This window comes from Notothenia coriiceps, unplaced genomic scaffold (genome assembly GCF_000735185.1).
Source record: "Notothenia coriiceps isolate Sejong01 unplaced genomic scaffold, NC01 NC01_scaffold00016293, whole genome shotgun sequence".
Classification (NCBI taxonomy): domain Eukaryota; kingdom Metazoa; phylum Chordata; class Actinopteri; order Perciformes; family Nototheniidae; genus Notothenia; species Notothenia coriiceps.
In genome coordinates, this window is record NW_011348994.1 from 109,686 (window position 1) to 133,470 (window position 23,785).

At 40.6% G+C, this 23,785-nt stretch overlaps 3 protein-coding genes across 6 annotated transcripts in view; 2 read left to right on the forward strand and 1 right to left on the reverse strand.

The window, feature by feature from the left end:
• slc22a23 (solute carrier family 22 member 23) overlaps positions 1-4,627 on the forward strand; it is a 43,355-nt gene extending 38,728 nt beyond the window's left edge. For both annotated transcript variants that reach the window (XM_010775849.1, XM_010775850.1), the window contains one exon: positions 129-4,627. In XM_010775849.1, the coding sequence (XP_010774151.1) occupies positions 129-1,683 (1,555 nt within the window). In that variant the 3' untranslated portion in view covers positions 1,684-4,627. The remainder of the gene's footprint in view (positions 1-128) is intronic.
• Positions 4,628-5,948: 1,321 nt separating this feature from the next.
• On the forward strand, positions 5,949-10,287 carry LOC104949490 (tubulin beta-2A chain). Of its 2 annotated transcripts, NM_001303301.1 has the most exon segments (5): positions 6,027-6,151; positions 6,515-6,623; positions 6,882-6,890; positions 7,819-7,929; positions 8,831-10,285. In NM_001303301.1, coding segments are annotated over 5 exon segments (1,371 nt in total). In that variant the 5' UTR covers positions 6,027-6,094; the 3' UTR covers positions 9,916-10,285.
• Positions 10,288-13,113: 2,826 nt separating this feature from the next.
• LOC104949493 (desmoglein-2-like) lies at positions 13,114-22,622 on the reverse strand. Of its 2 annotated transcripts, XM_010775855.1 has the most exons (15): positions 22,415-22,622; positions 21,614-21,736; positions 19,588-19,743; positions 19,338-19,479; positions 19,083-19,246; positions 18,759-18,893; positions 18,479-18,664; positions 18,249-18,369; positions 18,023-18,212; positions 17,773-17,915; positions 17,470-17,691; positions 16,843-17,073; positions 16,442-16,569; positions 15,996-16,322; positions 13,114-15,877 (listed from the first exon to the last, which is right to left on the reverse strand). In XM_010775855.1, exons 1-15 carry the CDS (start codon positions 22,466-22,468, stop codon positions 14,858-14,860), a joined length of 3,342 nt encoding a protein of 1,113 aa, XP_010774157.1. In that variant the 5' UTR covers positions 22,469-22,622; the 3' UTR covers positions 13,114-14,857. The 2 variants fall into 2 exon arrangements, with proteins under 2 accessions (XP_010774157.1, XP_010774156.1); XM_010775854.1 differs by having other exon boundaries at positions 18,023-18,369.
• Between the last annotated feature and the right edge of the window lie 1,163 nt (positions 22,623-23,785).

The following is a 23,785-nucleotide window of genomic DNA, read 5'->3' on the forward strand; positions in this document are numbered from 1 at the left end:
GATCATGAATGACTTTAATTATAGTAAACATAGTCTTCTCCTTCAGTGGTTTGTTTGGAGATTATAGGTTTTTGGGTGCGTCTAATCATAAATAAAACCATGTGATAACATTTTCCTTCTCATCACAGGGGTGGTGGGCTGGGTCTGGTCCTAGCCAGCGCAGGCTTTGGCATGTTGACTGCACCCATCATGGAGCTCCACAATCAGAAGGGCTACTTTCTTCACCACATAATTTTTGCCTGCTGCACTCTCATCTGCATCATCTGCATTCTCCTGCTGCCCGAGACACGCTACCAGCCCCTCCCAGAGACCCTGGCTGACGGCGAGAGATACACCCGTCAACCTCTCCTCCCCCCGAGGAAACCTGGAGAACAGCGCCTCTTGCTGGCTCAGTCTGAGAGCAGCAGGGACTACACCAGGGTGCACGACACGCCGCTCCACGAAGCAGCCGCCACTGCCGTGTCCACCATGGACTCCACGGCCTCTTCGGCTGTTGATTTGACCGCTCTGTCAGTGGGAGATATATCCGCTCCGGTGTTCATCGAGCTGAACCCCAGCAAGCCTGTGCTTAAAGACCCCAACGGTCACTCACTTCCATCCTTATCCAAAACTCCCATCAACCCAACCCTGGGTAAAGATGGCGTCATATATGCCAGTAAAGAGCGCCTGCTGTCTTCCACTCCTTTACACCAACAACCATGCGCCACAGACCCACTTTTGGCCCATGCCGAAGAACCTCAATCAGTAGTCGTGGAATCTGTTGAGCCATTGAAGAATTCTGCCAGTCCTGAATTGAAAGGCATTGGTCCCTCCCTTACAAAAGAGTCAGCAGCGACCCCTTCTCCTTCATTAGACCGCTCCACTCCCCCCCTTCCCCAAAATGTGCTTGCCTCCTCCCAGATCTGCACCACACCCACCATTGAGCCCCCACCTAGCTCCACGTTAGAATCCCCCAACCCAATGGAAAATGAGATCAGTGATATCGCCCTGAAAATGGACCCACCTTTGCCTGAGTCACCTCGAGCAGAATCGCCTACTCCATCCATGCATGACAGCCTCCCTCCATCTCCTACCCCCTCCCCAGTTCCAGTACCAGATTGCCACATTTCCACTGACCTTCCGCCCTCCATTAGTGCAAACTCTGACATTCCCACCCAGTTAGAAATAGTGGAACAATCTACATCCACTCCTTCAAATAGAGACTCCCCCATACCTCCTGTTATAGACCCCGAACAGCTACAGTTAGACCCAACATCTCCCTCTGTTAGTGATGTATCCCCTCGTCCCCCTACTCCCCCTAGCGCAGACACTGTTTTCCCCTCACCCACTCCCCCCCCACCCATTGACTCAGGCCATACACCCTCAGAGGCCTCTTCCACTCCCCCTGTTATAAATACTGTCAGCACCACTGCAGAAATTCCTACCGTTCTCCCCGTCACAGACATTGTGCCCACCTCCACTCCAGAATCTACCACTCTGACTATTCAGCCCACGCAGGATTCAGCAGCTTCCTCTTCTGTAGATTCAGCACCAACTCCCATCCCAGATTCAGGATCTACAGAAGCAGCTCCGTCTTCTCTTATGGACTGCACCGTTTCCTCCCCCATAGACTCTGGCGTCCTTTTTATCAGTGACAGTGCCAGCACAGAAAACAACACTGTCAATGGCGTAGACTCGTTATGATCCAGTGTTGCAGCCAGGAGAAAGTTGCACGAGGAAGACGCCCACGCCACATGAATAACCCAGAGAGGTGGATACGAAATGTCCTACTCAGACTTCAGGCACTTCCTGAAGATTGTCCCCACCTGGAGTTGAGTGGACATGTCTTACGGAGATGCTGTACGTTTCTCAATGTCCCCCCCTTCCTGCATTTGGCCAATAAATGAGACCACGCAAGTGAGAGTGCCAGAGGCTGGTTTGTGAAAATGTGACAGTATCTGCTCTTTTTGAATGTCACTAGAAATCACCAGCCTTTAAACTACTTTAATGTAAATGAATGGAAAAGCACTGTCTGTTATTTTAAAAAGACTTACCACTAAAACCCACAATCACTGAGTACTGGTGAAAAAAAAAAAAGATGCTAAAAACAAACATACAAGCAAAACAAAAAAATGAAATCACTGGTACTTTTGCTTAAATGAAATGTCCTTCTAACATATTTGTATAGAAATATCGCCTTACCTGTGTACCTAAAAAAGGAAATCTGAATGTTACAATGTATTTTTTTGCCGTTAAAGAGGTAAACAATCCAAATTGGAGGGGTTTTTCTAAATACGCCAAAAAACTACTCTGACCAAAATTAAATGTAGACCGTGCCAAAACAAATCAGTATAAATACAGTCTTTTCCTGTTTCCGGAAATACTGTTTAGTACAGTCCCCTGCCATAGACTGTGTATAGAATCAAGTGAATCAGATGACCCCCTTTTCAAAATAAGAAGTAAATCAAATTCATAAAAGACTGAAAGCTATATCATCATTTGATAAGTCGAAATTGAGAGATGGAGATTGCAACATTGCTTTCATCAACATGTGGTTCATGGTATGAACAGTGGTATTAGAGGAAAGGATGACCCATATTTTGTCGGTCTAAAGAAACTTTTATTTTTTCAATCAATTCAGTCAATGGAATTTATCGTATGCATTTGCGTTTATCTGTAAATTCGATATTGTAAGTAAATGCATAATTAGTTGTTGGGCTTGATTCAGCCTTTTTTTAAATTCAAAGTATTATTTAGATTTATCTCCCATGGCGTGCCCTTATTGTACAAAGCTATGCTACATTCTTACAGTATTTGTGGCACCTCAGTGTGGTGCAACCTTATTCTTTGCAGTTGGGACAAAGCATGAAAAATAATTGTGAATGTGTCAGCAAAACAAACCCTAAATGCAAACCTTAAAAAGACACGAAACCTATTTTTGAAATGAAACCAATGGATGACATAATGTTCAATGTGTTTTCCAAATCCTCTTCTGGCATTAACATAGTTTATGTATGTCAAGGTGTTCATATATTCACATGCACAACTAAGTTTACCTTTTTAAGAAATGCAATACATTATATTTGTCAAAAACAAATCTTAAAATACAGGTCAAATCCTTATTTATTTGTAGATTAACCTATTCATAATCTTACATTTTGACAAACTCTTGCATAAGGAGGCACTTTCAGACAAAGCCTGTGTCCGTCTGTGGACAGCATTATACTTGACTTGTGTGAAACTTGACAGTCGTTGTTACACACTTCATGGATGGAAGTTGTAATATTTGTCAAAGAAATGTGTATGATTACGGATAGACAACTGTTTACAACAATAATAATAATCTTAATCTTTACTGTAACAGAGCCAACTGAATGATGTCTTGTCATTTTAACTGTGATAAAACTCTCTCACGGTATCATGCAACATTAATCCAGGGAGTACTGATGATTTATAAAGGTGTCATTAAGGAGTCAAAGACAAGAACAGACTTGTGTTACTCACACCATGTTGTGGTAAACTTACAGGTACTTTACTCATCAAATTCTTCTTTTGCTTTCATCTGAGATTAATGTGCACTGACAAGGCGATACCTTTTGGTATCTGAATGATTTAGCAAACCTCCTTTTCTTTCCATCAGATGCAGCTTTTTTCTATTATTCCACTGATCTTTATTAGATCCTCAAGTCTACAAACTTCCATTAAGTGAAAGATTCATATCAACATTTAATGTCTTACATGCCATGCTGCTAAGCCTCAAAGCACAATGCCCTGCAATCATGTGATGTCAAATTAGGTGGAGCATGGCGTCTTCACGGGTATAAAAAAAGGGAAAATGAAGTGGGATTTTGAAAACAGAAATGAAAAGTAACCTTGCAATAACTTTTGCAATAGACCCACATGTAATCCACTTTGCGGAAGAGGGTGATGACACTGGATTTAAGAAGGAATTTTTTGGCATCCGCAGTATGTGTGTTGACTGCATTGGTCAGTGGCTTCACATTACTCTGTAATGCTTGTTGTCTGTAAGTGTTGGTCTCTCGTCTTTGTATGCGTATTGCAGGTATTGTGTATTGTATTGCCAAACCTCCATTCAACACCAGTGTAAAGACAGTGGCACAGCAAAACACAGCTAGTGTCTTCTCTAAGATCAGTTGCTTCCATTTTCACAACTCCCATGCAGCTATTGCTACACGGTGCTGATGGTGGTAATCTATCTGGGGTAAAATGTAAGTAATATCAGTGAAAGCAATGTAAGCACCAGCGATATGGTGGACTAGGAGACAGTGACAGGCAGAAAAGCAAAAAAAAAGAAGAGTGGTTTATGCCTTTGTAAATAGTAAATGTGTGGAAATTCCCAGCGTCGCCAGGATGAAGATAAGATGGACTGATGAATAGATTTCAAACATAGATAACAATCTCAGAGACATGAAGTTCCCAGTGTACACATTTCAGGTTTTGCTTCTCTCAACCGTGCGACCAGAATCTCCTGATGGGAGTTTTGAATGAATGTAAAAAACATGGATTGTACCATTTATAATTTCTGATTGTTTGGTTTCATTTTGTTTTTTGTTTTAACAGACATAATGCACTTGTATATAAGCCATACCTGTTGTTAAAATAAACCACTATTTATTGATCAACTGGATATCAGTGAGTGCCTCATTTTGTAACATTTCATGGATTTAATAGATGTCATGCTAAAAAAATATTAGTAGAGTTCATTAGCACTGCCTCACTAAAGATGCTGCGTTTGAGGCACACCAATTTCAAATTTTAAATATATAAATATGCCAAAGCACAATTAAAAAGGTGAAGAGTCTGGATATATTTAAGTTCAGAAAGGTTTTGAATTCATAATATGCTTTAAATTATAACGTTAAGCAGGTCTAATGTTAAACATGTTCACCAAATTTGCTTAAACACAGGGTGAATGTCATTAGTTTTCTAGGTTTTAAGTCATCAACCCATATTTTGGACCAATTCAAATGTGGTCCTGATGTCGATGCTAAAGGTGACCCCAAAAATATGACAATAAATCCAATGAGAAACATGATTATTAGTGACAATCCATTCGAGAGTTGTTGAGACATTTCTCTTCACAATTGTGAACCTCTGGTGGGGCTAGGAGAAAAGTCAGGGGAATAACACATGCATGGGAGATGTATGGGACTCTAAATGAGTTAAAACCTCATGGCAGGGTTAGCCTTCCCTATACAGCTAGCAATGCTATCAACTGTAAACAAGAAGCCCTGCCATAGACCATGTATTGTGGCTCTGCAGGGAGGCTATTGCTTTTTACCCAATCCTGAGTTGTCTTATGGAGTGGCTTTGTCTTAGAAGTTTAAACATATTTCATATTGCCGTTTATCATACGCTTACGTAGCTATCAAATTATCAAAAGTGGCTGCAGCAAATCTGAGGCCAGGTAGCAGCATGCAAATACAGGTCTGTTTCTGGATCTCCAGCCAAAATTAGCATTTGGGGCTGGGCTCAATAAATAAGGACAGGGCATGCAGCCATGGCTGTTGTATTTTTTTTAATAATAGAAGTAGCTCAAATACATAAGAGTTCATAGACAGAGTTAAAAACATAATCAGAAGTTCTAATTAGATTTTTAAGCATATTTTACACTTTTTCATACAGGTAAATAAAAGTTGCTTCTGAACAATGTTTTCACATAGCCCCAATTCAACCAGTTTATTTAGAACTGCAGCCTTCATTAGGATACATATTACACTATACAGTTTAGCATTCATGACAGCGAATATATAATTCCCTTGGCTTTATAGAACAGCCTCAGTCCAGCGATGAAAAGGCAACATTTGGCCTTCATCATGGGACAGGGTGATGTCAGGTGGATGATGCGGCACAATCGTCTAGCCCACTGCATCAAACTGGAGCTCTCCTATTGGCTGATGGGGACATTGGGATGCTGCGCTGTGTGTCACGTCATCTGACCAGCAGCACGTTTATCTATCTCACCGGCTCAACACTCGCTCTAGAAATGAAGCAAGTGCAGATTTAGAGAGGAATCACAGCGACAAGAGACTGAAGACCGGACGCCGGTGAAGTAACAACAACAGACCATCTCTGCCCGCATCTGCAGCTCACCATGAGGGAAATCGTTCACATCCAGGCTGGACAGTGTGGTAATCAGATTGGGGCGAAGGTATGAATATTACCATTAATTTTGGAAGTGAGATAATTAACGTGATTTAAATGCGTAACCTGCCATGAGTTAATTGCTGGGATGTTGAATACTTTTTCGAATCATTAAATTCCACTTTTTGGTCCTCATGTGCAGTATGTATAAATACTGTTCAGATATCATTAATTGTTATATATGTGCAGGGTCCGGCCGGTCAGTGCAGGGATGGTGCTCCCGCTGCTACGTGTCATTTTGTCACCAGACAGATGCGCAGTTACTAAAAGCAGGCCTGACGCTCGCGCTTTAACCCGTTGTTCTACCATGTTATGTTGCATCATAACCACAACAATTGAAGTTCATATGATTGTGTGTGTCCCATGACAGTTCTGGGAGGTGATAAGTGATGAGCATGGCATCGACCCCACCGGTAGTTACCAAGGTGACAGTGACCTGCAGCTGGAGAGGATAAATGTCTACTACAACGAGGCATCAGGTAAAATAAGTTGGTTTTAAATAAACCACATGTTTGCATCAGACTAATAATATACATGAAGCTTTGTTTCCATAACTCATATTCGTGCATGACCTTATGCTACATAGACCTAATTTGAATGCCACAGTGTGCCAATGTCACTAATTTAGCTCCAAGGGGAAAGTAGGTCCCACTATGAGTGCAAAGAAAATTAGGCCAGTGAATCTGCTAAAATATCTCTCTCGCTGTCTCTCTCCCTCTCTTTCTCTTTCTCTATAGGGAGCACAGGTACGTGCATTCTCTGTATAGCTGACCCCGAGCCCTCTGTGCCTTGGTCCCACCTCAGTATCTGATTTATTCATGTGCATGTACAAGGTCATTGCGTGTCATTTCTCACAGCTGCTCTGCATTGAAGTAAACAACAAACGAGGTTCAGTCATCATGCCGCTCTGTGTGAGCTTGTGAAGGGCAAGTCAGTGCAGATCTCATTCCATGTGTAGGAAGGGGTTGGTCCTTCATTGTCATTGAAAACATCTAAGGCAGTACAGGATGCGCCAGCCTAAACAGAATGTTCACTACCGCTACCCTGTTTTCTAGCAGCAAGCTTTATTGATCCTTTGTTTTCACATCGCATGCTGGCATTAGAGTCATGTACTGGGTCACTATTGAATGACAATTGACTGAGCATCACATGCATTATATTCTCCTTACATAATGAAGAGGATGGACTTCCAGATAAAGCATCATTAAAACATACACAGAAAATAAGCAAAATAAATCAGTGGTGGGGGTTAGAAAGACGGCACCTTTGATTGAATAGACTCTGCAGAACTCAGCACTCTAAAGCTCCACGGGTCCAGAATAAGAAGTGCAGCATACTGCAGCAGTTTGCCCGCAATAGCGCTTACAGTTGCCAAGAGAGGGAAGTAAAGTTAAACAAACAAACAAACAAAAGAAAGCACCATGCAATCATATCCAGCTTGATGGACAGCTTCTAGTATACATCCAACAAAAGGTTGTTGACTAAAAAGATAACATAAGCCAACAGAACTGCTGCATTACAATTCCTTTGGGTCGCTATGCTTACTTTGAAAGAAATCGTTTTTTAAAATACTGTCAGTTTTTTGCAATAGTTAACCACACATGTTCTGACTGATTGAGACTGTTGATATATAACTCCACCCTTCCATCCATTAACTCTCTGTTCCGTCCAAAGGCAGCAAATATGTCCCTCGTGCCATTCTGGTGGATCTGGAGCCAGGAACCATGGATTCGGTTCGCTCCGGGCCATTTGGACAGCTATTCAGGCCTGACAACTTTATCTTTGGTGAGTTGACGATAATAGACAATGTCACCACTCACTCTGAATCAACTGCACAAACAAAAAGTGTGTGTGTCAGCAGCCACTGTCATATCCTATCAAGCTTTGCTTAGTGTCACCTGCTAGCACTGTACAACAATGTTTATTTACAGCATGTAGCTTCTGCAGCATCTCAGCAATGTGCCAGTTTTGTGATGCATTGCCAATGTGCAGCTGAGTAAGGGCTTAGACAGCTCTAATGGTGTCTCAGCGAAAAATAAATCTACAAGGAGATGATGCTGCAGTGCTGCTCACATGTAGGGGCCAATAAACTGCAACACAGGAGGACTCTCCATTATAAATGTTTAAGTTAATCAGATCTCAATAGAGCTAAAGAGCTAATTTATTAATGATTACACAGCTTTAATTGTTTACATTTTCTCATGTAACAACTTAACGCATCTGAGTGCCTGTTTCAGACGTATATTTTACAAGACTTCAGATGAATATTTCACATATATAAAAAATGTCCTTATGAATCGTTAAAACACATCTAGCAATAGTTGATACTGTAGATTATCAGTAAGGCATTAGAAAACATAATGGTTGTAAATAAAAGAGTGTCCATCTAAAGCGGCTGTCAGGCTAAATAGTAACATGAACATTTAAACATGTAGATATGATGTTTAACATGTTCACCATGTAGTTAAGCCTATAAGGATATTACAATTCCCAACAGGCACTTAATACAAAGTACAGCTGGGCTGATGGGAATGTATTAGGCAAATTCAATCATTAAGATCCATCCTTTGGGTATCATTTAATGTTTGTACACAATGTTATGGCAATTCATCAATAAAGACAAGTGTCAACATCATTTATCCAACAATCCAATGATTTGTCTTTAAACATTGCATGCACCGTGCAGGTCAAAGTGGAGCAGGAAATAACTGGGCCAAGGGTCACTACACCGAGGGCGCTGAGCTGATGGACTCGGTACTGGACGTGGTGAGAAAGGAGTCAGAGAACTGTGACTGCCTGCAGGGCTTTCAGCTCACCCACTCCCTGGGTGGAGGTACAGGTTCAGGTATGGGTACGCTGCTCATCAGTAAGATCCGCGAGGAGTACCCTGACCGCATCATGAACACCTTCAGCGTCATGCCTTCCCCAAAGGTGTCCGACACTGTGGTGGAGCCCTACAACGCCACTCTCTCCGTCCACCAGCTAGTGGAGAACACGGATGAGACCTTCAGCATTGACAATGAGGCCCTGTACGATATTTGTTTCCGCACACTGAAGCTGACCACACCTACCTACGGAGACCTCAACCACCTGGTGTCGGCCACCATGAGTGGGGTGACCACCTGTCTGCGTTTCCCTGGCCAACTCAACGCTGACCTCCGTAAGCTAGCTGTCAACATGGTGCCATTTCCTCGCTTGCATTTCTTCATGCCAGGTTTTGCGCCCCTCACTAGCAGGGGCAGTCAGCAGTATCGCGCCCTCTCCGTGCCAGAGCTCACACAGCAAATGTTCGATGCCAAAAACATGATGGCAGCCTGTGACCCTCGTCACGGACGCTACCTCACAGTGGCAGCCATCTTCCGCGGCCGTATGTCAATGAAAGAAGTGGATGAGCAGATGTTGAGTGTACAGAACAAGAACAGCAGCTACTTCGTTGAATGGATTCCCAACAATGTCAAGACCGCTGTTTGCGACATCCCACCCCGTGGTCTCAAGATGTCCGCCACCTTCATTGGCAACAGCACGGCCATCCAGGAGCTGTTCAGGAGGATCTCTGAGCAGTTCACTGCCATGTTCCGCCGCAAGGCCTTCCTCCACTGGTACACCGGCGAGGGAATGGATGAGATGGAGTTCACTGAGGCCGAGAGCAACATGAATGACCTGGTGTCTGAGTACCAGCAGTACCAGGATGCGACGGCTGATGAGATGGGCGAGTATGAAGAAGATGAAATCGAGGACGAGGAAGAGGTCCGTCATGATGTTCGCCACTGATTGTAAAACACTAACATGACATTGAGTGAAAAAATCCTTTATAAATATGAATTGTTGTTGGACAGCGCAGTGAGATCATATAAGGTACTTGAGAGATGCAGGTGTACAAATACAAATTGCAGTGTGCAGATCACAATAAAATATAGCTATTAAGCTTAAAAAAAATATTGCATAAACGTATGGCTTATACTGACAAAAATCATGAGTGGTGCTAGAAACAAAGAAAACGTGCAAGTACTATCATAATAGGTTTTAGTCACGCTTTGCCAGTTTAAAAAAAATAAGTACAGTCTTGTTCTCAAACACAGTTTTGCAACATACTCCAACGTGCATTCACTGTTCAAGTCTCCAATAAAGTTCAAGTCCTGTCAATACTTGTATTCTTTTTATTTAATATTTACACAGGTGCAAAAATAAGGGCAAGCTTGCCTCTGCATTTATTGCTAAATATTTCCTTGTTTTAGGTGTTTCGTGTTATAATGTTTGATATTTTAACCATAAAACTCTGTATAACGTCATTTTCTTAAGGGATGATGGTATTCTATATATTTTATTTGTCAATAAATACCATTAAACTTAAAACCAGCACACAATCTAATGCTACACGTACTATAAAGTATTATATGTTTATCTATATCTGCCTGTAGATTATTAATTTGTGCCAAGGACAACAATTGTTGTCCAGAAACTATTAAAAACCCATCAATAAACTGCAAAGACCAGATGACCTGCTCTATCTTAACAATAAACCTGGGCAATGAGTTCACATAAACAGCCTTAGTGCAGTGAACAGTACAGAGCCTAGCTTTTTGAGAAAATAACTTTTTAAAGATTGAGGAAAATATGTGTGATTGTGAAAAGGTTGCCTTTCCACCTGGTTCCTGTTCCCCAAGTCCAAACATGTTTCCCCATAATTTCCTGTTGTAGGGAGGATCAGTAACCTGTTATCGAGAGGATCAGTCACGTAGTTCTTCAGTTGATAACATTTTATGGTGTGCTCATCTGTATGTACTGATTGCCAAAAATGAATTATGATGTCAGAAGTAACTTAAATATCTTGTATTTATGGTGGGTTCATTACTTTATTACTATTTTGGATGCTTACTAAGTTCAGCTCACCCTATCCTAACACGGGCAGTGAGGTGTGGCTGAGAAGGTGAAGTGTTATTCATCTTAGAAAGGAAGGGGTGTTGGCAGATTACTTTGAGGTTGCTGTTTTGATTTGCTTAGGGTATTTTTGCTTCAGAATATTTAAGTTTTATTGATATTCCCGAAATAAATTTTTGCCACTTTTTTCGCACAACTCCTGCTTTTCAACCTGTTTTTTCTTCCTCCCTTTTCAACATTTGGTTGTGCAAAACCACCTAATTTGGCCAGTATATGGGGTGCCAGTACAACAGAATCAGCTGTTTAAACATCGAAGGAATGTGCTATGTTAAGTATTAAAGGACAACTGCATTATAGCTTTTGTCTTTTTGGGATTTGTCGGGAATTATAAATATATAGAATTCCCTAGCCTTATCCTTTAATGTACTGGAATGTTAAAGGAACATCGATTAACAACCTCATATCAGATCAATTTTGCAGTATATAAAGTGGAGAGTTATACGGCTTAACATTTTACTAGAGAGAGTCTTGCTTCATTTGAATTGCCTAATAGTGTCAAATCCAATGTAACATTATTTTTGAAATATTCATTCCAAGCAACCAGGGAGGATCCCATAGTGACAGTAAACAAATAGAGATTCAGAGTGATGTCAAAACACGTCATAACATTCTTGAAATGCACACGATGAAAGTGACATGATGAAACTTGCTGATATGACGCTTGGAATCATGGCAAGATACTTTGCCTTTCAAAAAGTTAGAGTAGAAGCTGGCTGTTGAAATACTCTCCAAGGGGTTTGAGGTTTTCAAAACAAAAATGTTACGTCCCTCCACACCCCAGTAATGTCTGTGAAAGCAAGAATGTTCCATTTGACATGTGGTGAAACAGCTTAAAATGACTGATGGCTTTAGCAAAACCAAGAAAAACACGAAACTGAGTACTTACAATTGTTTGCCCTGGACCCAAGGGACATTTGGTTATCATAATGGGTCTTATATGTGAAAAAATAAACTAGAAGTAACACATTTTTTTGGGGAAAATGAGGCGCAATAAAATAAATATGGAATTGAATTCAATGATCCCAAACTTGCAGAGAAAAAGAGAAAGATCTTTGTTAAGTAGAACTGAGTTACCGCACTGATTTATTACAAGCTTACACATCAAATACACACAAATAAAAATATGCACGTATGAGTGTTAAACTGTCTGAACAAACAGAAGTCCCTTTAGGATAGTTTTTACTCTTTAATAGGCAACCTGAAAAGATACATTGTTAACTTTTCCCAACTCAACGGAAAACTCTTTTCTGCTGTATCTTATACTTTACATTTGCCAACAAGGATACACACCTTAGTGACAGTATGCAGCTTGTGCACCATCTAACCAATACTATACGCCCATCTGTTGAAAGCATGACTGGTTAACTGACATAAAAACGTATTACAATTTAAATTAAAACCTCTCACAGCTCAGCTCTAAACTCTGGTTAAAAGACGAAAACTACACGCAGGCCTTTCATGCAGCCAAATCTTATTTAAATCAACTCTTAGCCATTTTCCGACTACCTGTATTGTTAATGACCTGGATACAAATCCATGATAGGAGACCTGCTTTTCTACTTTCCCTTCTTTGTTTATGTTAAGCATGACTGAATCCTTTTTGGTCAGCCACAAAGAAACCAGTTGTATTTGTTCTACATATGTAGGCATGCCAATTGTCTACTTGGAAGAGCTTGAATATTCTCTTGAAACCCCCCCTCAATGAAGCATTTTACAACGTTTTGTGGTTTAGGTATAAAAGATGACTGCAAATGTGTCATATATATATAAAGATGAGCAATTTAAAAATGTAGTATTTATATATATTTTTCAAAAACTTTTAGAAAGAGGACTTTACAATTCTGTTTGAGAGTGTTTTTAGCGGATGAAAATCCAAACTCAATGTGTATTAATGATGCCGTTCCTGTTAAAAGCTTAATGACGGGAACATTTCAACAGTAAAATAATGTCCCTTAACTAAGGCACTGAGTAATGTAATGTGCAGTTTCCATGCACTTGTTATAACACACACAAACAGGTCAATACAATGGCTTTTTTTAATTCAATTTTATTACGACAGAAGGTGCAAAACTTAAAAAAAAGAAGAAACATCCTCATTATCATGACAAATACTGCTTTGATAAAACTACAGCATCTATGGTATTTGTAAATCTATAGCAAGAACAGCAATATCAAACAGCGTCATTTAACCAAATGTTTTCAGTGCTTGGCAAGCTCATCCATTTTACCTATCTACTGTACACACCCAACACCCTGTCAACAGCACACAACAACACATTAAACAATCAAAAGCCTGTCTTAGTTAAGTAAGTGTGGCACAATATACATTTGATAAAATAGGTCCATCAGCCATTGTGCACATTATTTTTGTTAAGATTTGGCACTAAAATCTTTTGGGTCTTTACAATTTAGAAAAAACACATGCTCTGTAGAAATAATACAAATAGTGCAACGATAACATAGAGAATCTGTGCAGTATCCTCTTTGGTTTATAGTCTGTGTTGACTTCTGTGTGTTGTCTAATGTTAAAAACAGTCTGCTCTCTTTACATTGCCATTCATCATGCACACACTTTTCTCCGGTCTACAGTCAAGACAGCCTTATCTATCTCCCAAACAGAGGCCACCCATATAGTATTTGTAGATTAGTCAGTAAAACTAACTTCAACAATTTGTAAAAGGTCAGCGACGCATCAGGCATGGCTAAAGCTAAACTATTACAACATGTAACTACAGCAGCTTTAGAATTACAACACATAATCAAAATACAGATCTTAGAGAACGTTATCTAGAGTTCAAAGCATATATAGAAACATGCAAAATGACAGTAGCTACAAAACTTTGCTTTACCTCTGCCTTAGTCCCTCTCTCAGTAGTTGTACCGCTAAATGCTAACAACTTACGGTTTAATTATAGTCATTTCAACTTCCAGTAAGCGACTAAAGTTTAGGATTCTATGAACTTTCTGTCTTGTTATACTCAAGAATAAGTTAAACAGTTTAGGTTTTAACTGTCCCACAGTACATAGTAATCATAGTGTAACTGTACCAATTACTGTACATAACTTTTTGTCAGATGCTGAGATATTTGGATTTTAAAAACAAAATATCTGCATCCTAAATAATAACCTTGTGAGACTTAAGGAGCATAAACCAGGGAATTGACATTTAACTGCAATAGGAGATAGGTTAAACACTGCTCCATTTTATTTACTTGGCTGTTGCTGCCCTGAAGCTATTTAGTTTTGCACCTGAAATATACACATTGCGTTTATGGCTGTTCTTTGGTGCCTAAATGGTCATTGTTGGGACCAAGTTAAGAGAGTTATCACACTTGCCAAGGTTTTTCCTCTGCCGGGTTGAAAGTACAGAAGTGAAGACAGAGCCTCCAAATGTCAGAGGGTTTGCCAAATTCTATACTTTACACTAATATTGACAGAGCCTAATTTTAGCAGGTAGCATACAATAAATCAATCCACTTTTTGGCAACAACAAATATCATTTTAATAGTTTTAGTATGGACAAATGTATTGTATAGCTAACACTGTCATGTAGTCAAGTTAGCTATACTGAGCAGCACTGTTATCACTAGATGAGGACATACAGTATTGCACTTTTGGTCAAGTAGAATAAACTATTATTTTATCAGATTTGCCACAATTTGTCCATCTGTATGTACATATACCCCGGTATAGTTCAGTTTACTAAAATGTACTGGAGTATATTTAAAAAGAAGCATGAAATTAGTGGATATGCTCAAATTAAATATTGGCTGCTTTAAGCTCTTGTATTCGATTCAATATTTCTCTCAGTGACTGAGATCTTCTTACGTTGCACAACCACTTTCTGGCTTCCCTTTGTTTTGGGTGTGGCTTTCAGAGCAGTCTCCTCATTGGACCCTGTAGAGCCGTGAGAATTTGAAGAAAATCTCTGAGTTTGAAACTGCACACCTTGCCCTCTGACCTCCACACCCTGCCCTGCAGACCCATATCCTGTCTGAAGAAAGCCCTGGGCTATGTTTGCTCCTTGCACTCCACCTGAGGACGCATTCTCCACCACCAACATTTGTCCGGACCTGGAGAGAGTTCCTTGTGAAATGCCTTGTACTACTTGCCCTGCCATTCCACCCATTCCTACTTGTCTATCCACAAGGACCATACCCTGAGAGCCTTGTAGACCACCAACTTGCATCAGCCCCTGACCTAACCCAACTTGTCCTACTTGACCCACTGCCCCGTGGGTTCCCCCTGTCACAAGCACCATTTGGGGATTGGACTCAACTACATACATGGGCGCGGCGGCATAGTACATAGTGGGCTGCTGTATGAGCATCGTCTGACTGGGAATCATTATCTTGTCTTGGACATGTACAGTGGGAACAGATGCTGAACCCTGGGCTATGTCAGTGACTCGCTCCTCCTGCACAAAAGTGGAGGATTCAGACGCTAAATTAGAAGTGTTGAGAGTGCTGAGGTTGACGTGGTCCCTGTCCCTGATTGTTTCTGAGTGAGTGCTTACATGTGTGTGGGTGGAGGGGGAGGGCCAGAGAGGAGAAACTGGTCTGGGTGGAGAGACATAAACCCCTGCATCCACTGACTTGCTCACAAAGGTTGACCCATGACAAACCTCAGCCAGGGTTTTAAATTTAGGCCCAAGGTCATTGAGGAATGCAAGGTCATCGTCATTCTCAAGAAGGCTGCAGCAACCTACAGAACCCGCCAGGGACTCCTGACCCTCATAGTTATAGACCAGCAGAGCGTCCTTCCCCTGGGATTGTTGTACAGCATGGTTGTATTTCTGCAAATAAGAAGATAAGCATATAATAAGTTTTCGTTATAACAACAACAATCACATTTAAAGTTGTATATTTGAAATGGTATTTTCTAGGTTTTGGGCTGGGGTTTTATGTACTCACACTTGAATAATACCCCTCCAGGTATTGGTTGGACAGAGCCATCCCATCAAAGGCCCCAGCCCCAGCCCCAGCGCCAGCCCCAGCCCCGTAATGAGAGAAACTATGTTCATGTCCCGTCATCATCCCACCATCGACGTAGTCCATTCCGTTATTATAACGGTTGTACATGTTCTTCTGCATGTTCTCAGATGTCGAGGTGTGACCAGCGCCTAAACCTCCTCCACCAGTCACCCTAGATATGTACATGTTATCCTCAAAGCTGTTGATGTCCTTCATATTCACATGGCTTCCACCATGATCCAATGGCGCAAGCAGAAGCGGAACTTCCTGCAAGAAATAATTGAGATCTTGTTAGAGATGCAACATTTAGGCAAATTTGGTTGACACATTTTGTTAAACTAAATATATCTAAACATTGTTTAAGTATTGTATATTAATCAAAGCACCTTGTCTTCTCCTTGTCCCTCAGTGTGATATGAGATGAGCTGTTGTTTTGTATCATATGGTATAGCCTTGAAATCTCCAATAGCTGCTGCACCTCCGCACAGGCAGAACAGCAGCAACAGGGGCAGCACTGAAAGATAAACGTTTTACACCATGTCAACAGAAATTCCTATAAGGTAAAGTAGTAAGTTCAAATAAGGTCCAACCAATTATCATTTATTTACTTTTTAACAGAGGGCTTTAACTCATGTATAGACATAACAAATAATTGTGAAATGCATGGTAGATTCTTGATCTGCCACGCTATCTAGTTAGGTATGGAAAACTTGTAGAGTAAAGTTAATGATTGTTATCAAAATAACCAGCCAGAAAAAGAAAGTACGGTAAACAAGAAAATACTCACACAACAGGAGCAGCAGGCCCAGGAGCATAAGCAGGATACCGGGAGCTCCAAATTTGGCTGCCTTTAGAATGCGCTCCCTACAGGTTTTGGTTTTGTCTTCGCAACTGCACACATCTACATCCACCATCTCCACATCAGCACAGGACTTTCCCTGCTGGTCTTTGACCTCCACTGCCACTTTGTAAGAGCCAGGCCACAAGTTGGCATGGTCTCGCAGAATGGATGTCGTTGCTGGAGAAAAAGGAAACTCACATTTTAAAATGTACTCTCTGAGTGGGTTTGCTTGTGTCTACAGTAATGCATTCATTTCTTTATAAAGAAAGATGGACCCTTTTTTAACAACTGACATTAACTTATCATGGCTGTAAAAAACAATACCCCAAAACTAGAAAAAAAAATGCTTGCCAATTGTCTGTTTAGTAGAGGAAATGAACAAATCAAAGAACTACACAGCATTGAAATGATCATAAGCTGGAAGTCTATAGAATTCTAACATTTTGGAGCCGAAAACTATAGCTGAATATGGAATATGGTGTAAACATGTCCTTTTTATGTAATTATTAAAGAACACTAAAGCCAAATACCTGTTTTACATATTTACTTTAGAAGTCGTAATCGTTATCTTACCATTAAGAGTCTCCACAGTCCATTTCCCGTCGCTACTCCCCCCAATCACAGTGAACTCAAATGGGGCAGAATTGGGGAATTCGTCTTGGTCTACGGCCGTGACGTAGATCACTTTATCCTCGAGGCACATTGTTTGCGTTGTAGCGATCAGTGTTGGACAATGATCATTAAAGTCCTCCACCTGAATTGCTATGGTCCCCGTGGCTGTTTTTGAGGGATTATCTGAAATCCAATGGAAAGAGAGATTAATATTACATTTGCAACATACCACTGGAGAATAGTGTTACATTTTGAAGAACTAACCATCGGTGATACATATAATTTTGGCGTAATATGTCCCATTGATCAAGAAAACGGACTCTCGGTCAGGCAGTTTATTCAGCCGGATATCTGCTGTCTCTTTATCAATAATCAACCAGTTGTCATCATCTTGGATTTTAGCATACCTATACGAAAACCATATATGTGAGGACAAAAAAACAAGCTATTCATGTAAAACACACACATTTAGAGATATCTTTACATCTGTTCGTCATTCACTTTGCGGCCATACCTTACGTTGGTGGCTGTCTGTAGGGTATCACTGTCAATAGCAGCATAGTTTCCGATGATTTTGTTGATGGAGACGGAAGTTTGGTCCTCAGAGAGAGTCACCACTTTGACACTTGGTTGGAATCGGGGGCCTTCCTTCTCATTGACCACATTGATTTTAACGGGGTAGGATTTTGAGACTACAGATCCAGACCCAGATCCAGACCCAGATCCAGACCCAGCCCCAGCCCCAGCCCCTGTCGCAGAACCCCCAGCCCCTGCCGCAGAACCACTGCCAAAACTGTACGCTGCTTTGTTGGAAACAGCTACTTCCAAGTTAAGCGACTTAATCTCCTCATAGTCCAAAGCCTGCAGATTTGAGGATATTACACAGTTTGTTGGTGAGATTATCTTTTATAGTTAAGTACAGTATACTCCTACTAGGTCAAATGAAACTGTTTACAAATTACTCTCTTACCTTATTGATCATGATAATTCCTTCATTGGTCTTGGAATCAGTAGTGATACTGAAATAGCCGGCCTCATTCCCTGAAATGATGGTGTACATAGATTCCCAGTTTGCAGTGTTAATCAGATCCATGTCAAGGGCTTTCACCCTCATCACTTCCATATTGGCCTTGTTCTCCTGCACACTCCCTTCATACTGCAAATAAAACACATGCAAACTGTTGCTTTAGAACATTATTAGGAAAAGACAATCAAATGTATTAATGTATTGATAAATTATTCACACCTACCGATTCTTTTTCAAGGGTTGGAATATTGTCATTTATGTCCAGAATTTTGACCGAAATTTGTTCACTTCCAATGTTTCCTCCAGCTTGTCCATTCATGTCTGTAGCTTGTATAGTCAATGTATATGTATCTTGTCTCTAAAAAAAATGATCAAATATTCAATGCACCAAGTCAAATATTATAGTTTTCATTAAAACTTGTTTATGGTGAAAGATACAAACGATTAATCTCCTACTACTGCTTTACAACTTGAAAGCTCTTCCATAGAAGACAATTGTTTGTGCTAGACAACAAAAGAAGAATTTCAAGTCAGTAAAAAGCCTCACCTCCCTATCCAGACTGTTCTGTCGAACCATGACCTCTCCAGTCTGAGAGTTGATGAAGAACATCCCAGCTGAGCTGCTCTGCTCCACAATACTGTAGAACATCCTGGAGCGGATTGTGTTCTTCTGATCAGCATCCGTAGCAATTACTTTCATCACAACAGTACCTAGGAATCACCAAAGGAAATAAATTAAGTATCACATCATTGAGTTCAGGTTAAAGAAAGTTGCCTCTACAAAAATACTGTAGATGACTACCTATTGCGCTTGATTCATTGACATATCCAACTTGTTGTACTTTGATGATCGGTGGGCAGTCATTTTCATCCAAAACAGTAATGTTAAGGTCAATATCCTTTTCAGCTAAGGTCCCGTCAGCGTATTTCGCCACACCTTTCAACTATAAAAAGGAACATTAGAACTAGTTTACCATTTGCGCAATGTACAACTTGATATTATGACTGTAAACTCTTTACATTTTACAAATAGGATTTTTAAGGGCTTTTACATGAAAAAAGGGGGTCTTCTCTCGGTCCAGAATAGAAAAGATTTTCACATAGCCAGTGTTACGGTCCACACCAAATACACCAACAGGTGGCTGGTCAACTCCAGGCCCTGATAGATAATACATTATCCTTGTGTGGTTCTCCTTATCGGATCGAATCTGAAAAAGAAATACACAAACACAAAATGAATCCACCTTAACTTGAAATCTAGACCTTATGATATGCTGTAATGAAACATTTTCTTGTTAATTTTTTTTATTAAGATTTTACATATGATCAGCGAATGCAAAGAGATCTAAGAAGTAATTAATGAAACTAGACAGTCTTTAGACGACATGTGAGTGTTTATCTAAACATCAGACAAAGATGTACTCATATGCGCATTCATACCGGAGTACTTTTCCCCGTACTTTTCCCGTTTAGTTCCGTTAGTACCCCTTATGTCGCGTTCACACCAAAAAGAGTACTTAGTGCCGGGAACTTTTACCCCCATTTTTAGTGCCTGCTGAGAGGTGGTACTCTCCTGGGGGAAAAAAAGTGCCCCAGTTCTGATTGGCTGGGTGAATTGCAAACCACGCCCCGTAAAACTCTGAAATATTTTCTAGAGCTGCCATTTTATTATCCTCGCATTAGCATTATTAGCATTCGCCTGGCGCACAAACGCAGAGAGACTAACTTATGGCAGCACAAAAAAAAACATGGGAGCGGTGGAGATGAGGAGGTGTCGGCGTTCTGACGATTTACTCGGAGGGCTTCAGTAGAAGCTGCTGGGAGTCCCAGCAGGACTTCCAGCCGGTGACTAACGCGGCTATTGTCTCATAGCCGCTTTCACACCAAGTACTTTGCCGTACTTAGTGCCCAGCACTTAGTACCCCCATGGAACTAGTACAGATCACGTTCACACCGGAATAAATTCCCTGAGGGAAGATTACGCAAATGAAGCCGCTGACGTCACTTTTTTTTCTTCTGCTTGGGGTTTACTGGCAGGCCGCAAACAACTTCACGGCCTATACTGCCACCTGAAGTTCCCGGCCGGAAGTACCCGGAGTTGGGAGTTCTGGCGTTTTACTTCCGAGTAAATCGCCAGAACACCGACACCTCCTCATCACTCCACCGCTCCCATGTTTTGTTTTGTATTGCCATAAGTTATTCTCTCTCCGTTGGTAATGCTAATAATGCTAATGCCAGCAAATACAATCGCGGCTTCACAAAACTTTTCAGAGTTTTACGGGGCGTGGTTTGCAACTCGCCCAGCCAATCGAAATTGGTACTTTTTTCTCCCCAGGATAGTACCATCTCTCTGGCAGGCACTAACAATAGGCGCTTTCAACCTGCAGTTAGTCTCTCTGGGTTTCTGCGCTGGGCTAATGCTAATAATGCTAATGCTAGGATAATAAAATGACGGCTTCACAAAACTTTTTTTGAGTTTTACGGGGCGTGGTTTGCAATCCGCCCAGCCAATCAGAAATAGGAACCTTTTTCTCCCACGAAAGTCCCTGCTCTCTAGGGGACGGAAAAGGGGGTAAAAAGGTTCTCATTAACTCATTTTTGTTCCGGCTCTTTTTGGTGTGAACGCGACATTTCGGAACTATATCGGAACTAAAGTGGGAAAAGTACTGCGGTGTGAACGCGGCTAATGGGGGTAAAAGTTCTCGGAACTAAGTACTCTTTTTGGTGTGAACGCAAAATTCCAGGCACTATCGGAACTAAACGGGGAAAAGTACTCCGGTGTGAATGCGCCTATTGTGTGTCCTATAATGACTCATGAACATGTGAATACTGTTGTCACACACACAGAGATTAAACTAGGCTTAGCGCATACAAAGGTGACAAGAGGTAAAACTAATGTGGGAAATACCATGAATCAACTTGACAATAGTTAATTATTGTAAGACATATAAAGTTGCTGTGACTACATTCAATAGCTGCAGGGCTGTGAAAACATGTTTGAACAATCATAAATACCTCATTGGGATATTTAGTTTTAGTATAATTATTTAGAAATGAATAACAAAATGGGTTACACACTCTAGCAATACTCTGCAGGCCGGTGTAATCATGGTTCTCCTTCAACTGTCTGGGAGCTATGATCCATTCTCTTTTGTGTCTGCGTAATTCCTGCCCCTTTCCTTCGGCTGACACAGGAACAAGCTGCAGGTAAACAAAAAGGGAGGGAAAACGTGATTAATGTGTACAAAATACATTTTTAAAAAGTCTGCATATTATTGTTGCTCTTGGCCTTTACACATATGGCATTAATTTACAAATAATGTATAATCTTGAGAGGTTAGGCTCATTAGGGTTCTTAAAGAAAACACCAAGATGTATCCTAACAGCTAATTGATTATTTCATTGTAAACAGAAATATGGTCTGTCAATCATCATGGTAACTATATACTGTGTCATCGTCTCTTAGGAAAACTGTGCATAACTTTACACAACATAATAGGGACTTGGTAATATCCTTTTAAAATAAATCAACATCTTGTTTGCCTCAAGGGCTCTTGTACGTAAAAAAAAATCATCAAGGGTAATCGATGTGCGACAACGTCTTGATCAATAGCCTACCGTATTTGCCAGACCAAGTTATGGTTAGTTATTGTAGGAAATCAACAATAACGGTTCCGTGAACTCCCAGCATTGTTCACCAGTGTCCATGGAGAAAGCGCATTTTAACAGCAAAGCCGTTGTTTTTACTTTAACTACCTGAACAAATGTATCTAAACGCTAAAATCCCACCAGAGAACAGCCACACCTGTTTTAAACTCGGTACACACCCGATAATGGATATGTGAACAATGTAAAGCGCCTATTACATTGTTTACTTACAGTCAGGAAGAACACCAGCAGAATACAAATGCTGCATTTCAGCAGTGTAGCCATCGCCTTCAGAAATATAAACTCCGTTAATCCTCTCCTCGAAGTTAAATCTTGTCAATTTGACTCTCCGTGGTCGGGCGTTGGTTTCGTTCAGACTTTGACCCTCCGGAGGGGAGGAAGAACTTTTACAGCGAGAGGCGGTTCCTCACCGTTTGATTGCTCACAGTTGCTGATAACAGGCGGAGAAAGGAGGAGGTTATATCCACGGTGAGCTGTAATATGCATGTGCAGTCTATTGTCTTCAGAACAAAAGAGTGGACTGAGAGGAAATCCTACCAGAATCGGAACAATATGTGTCCAAAACTGCTTTTTATTATGAATCTGAAGTGGTTATTTTTTAGATGATGCTTGTTTTTTTTAAGAAAAAAATCATATACAATAAATGTCCACCTTGACTTTGCAGTGTGGGATTATCATGTGATTAAATCTACTTTTTCATATTTCAGATTTTGATGGGGATTTAGTTTATTTAAAAAGTATTGGATTCCTCAGAGACCAACTTTCCTACTCATCTGTTAAACATCACCTGTGCCTGTGAAATTCCCAGAGTGCAGCTCTCATAAACGGTGAGCTGCACACTGGACTGTGTAAATGTGTGTGGATCTAGGGTTGGTGAGTTGTTTGTTTAACAGGGAAACACAGAGGGGAAAAAAGTTGTTGTTGCCAGGATACATGAAACATTGAATCCTCATGGTCAACGGTGTGTGGGAGAGGAGAAACAGTATCGGTAGGCTATTATCTTGCCTGATTAGGCCAATCGTTTCTACAACTAAATTCTGATGAATTTGTCTGATGGTAGTGAGAGTGATTGCTTTTGGAGCAATAACCTTTTTTATTCATTGGCTTCATCTTTATCAGCTTCTAACAGAAACATAGGCACAAAGGTGAATGGGTGGTTTTGACAGTTAAATATGATATCAGTCAAATACATAAAAAAATGTTGCACCTCAGAAAAAAATGTTTGCACATTCTTGCACTGTGTGAGATTGTAGATATCAATTTCCTTAATCATAATTTAAAGGTATTGCGTTTCATGCCTGTCCAGATTGAGTGAGCAAACCACATTTATTACATTCTGCCAAAATTGCCCCCAACAAAACCCATTTCTTACATTTTGCCAAAATTGCCCACCAAAAAAACACATTCCTGTTTGTGAATATGGCTATTTTGATGGTATATTTGCTGTCAGTAAGGCTATAATCTACGCATTAGTTGCACTAATGCAATGTAATATGTCAAAAGTAAACAGCGTAACAATTTTCAGAAGACACATGCACATTATCTTGCGAGCTGAATTATAATATAATGTATGTCATATTT

What these genes read in the sequence shown, in the direction of transcription:
- LOC104949493 (XM_010775854.1), bottom strand. Translation starts at nt 22,468, where the DNA reads ATGGCTACACTGCTGAAATGCAGCATTTGTATTCTGCTGGTGTTCTTC. An exon ending in CAACCCTTGAAAAAGAATCG is followed by an intron (nt 18,665 to 18,758) that starts GTAGGTGTGAAT and finishes TTTTATTTGCAG; the next exon opens with TATGAAGGGAGTGTGCAGGA. An exon ending in TGGAGGGGTATTATTCAAGT is followed by an intron (nt 15,878 to 15,995) that starts GTGAGTACATAA and finishes TCTTATTTGCAG; the next exon opens with AAATACAACCATGCTGTACA.
- LOC104949490 (XM_010775852.1), top strand. Translation starts at nt 6,095, where the DNA reads ATGAGGGAAATCGTTCACATCCAGGCTGGACAGTGTGGTAATCAGATT. An exon ending in CTACTACAACGAGGCATCAG is followed by an intron (nt 6,624 to 7,818) that starts GTAAAATAAGTT and finishes TTCCGTCCAAAG; the next exon opens with GCAGCAAATATGTCCCTCGT. An exon ending in GCCTGACAACTTTATCTTTG is followed by an intron (nt 7,930 to 8,830) that starts GTGAGTTGACGA and finishes TGCACCGTGCAG; the next exon opens with GTCAAAGTGGAGCAGGAAAT.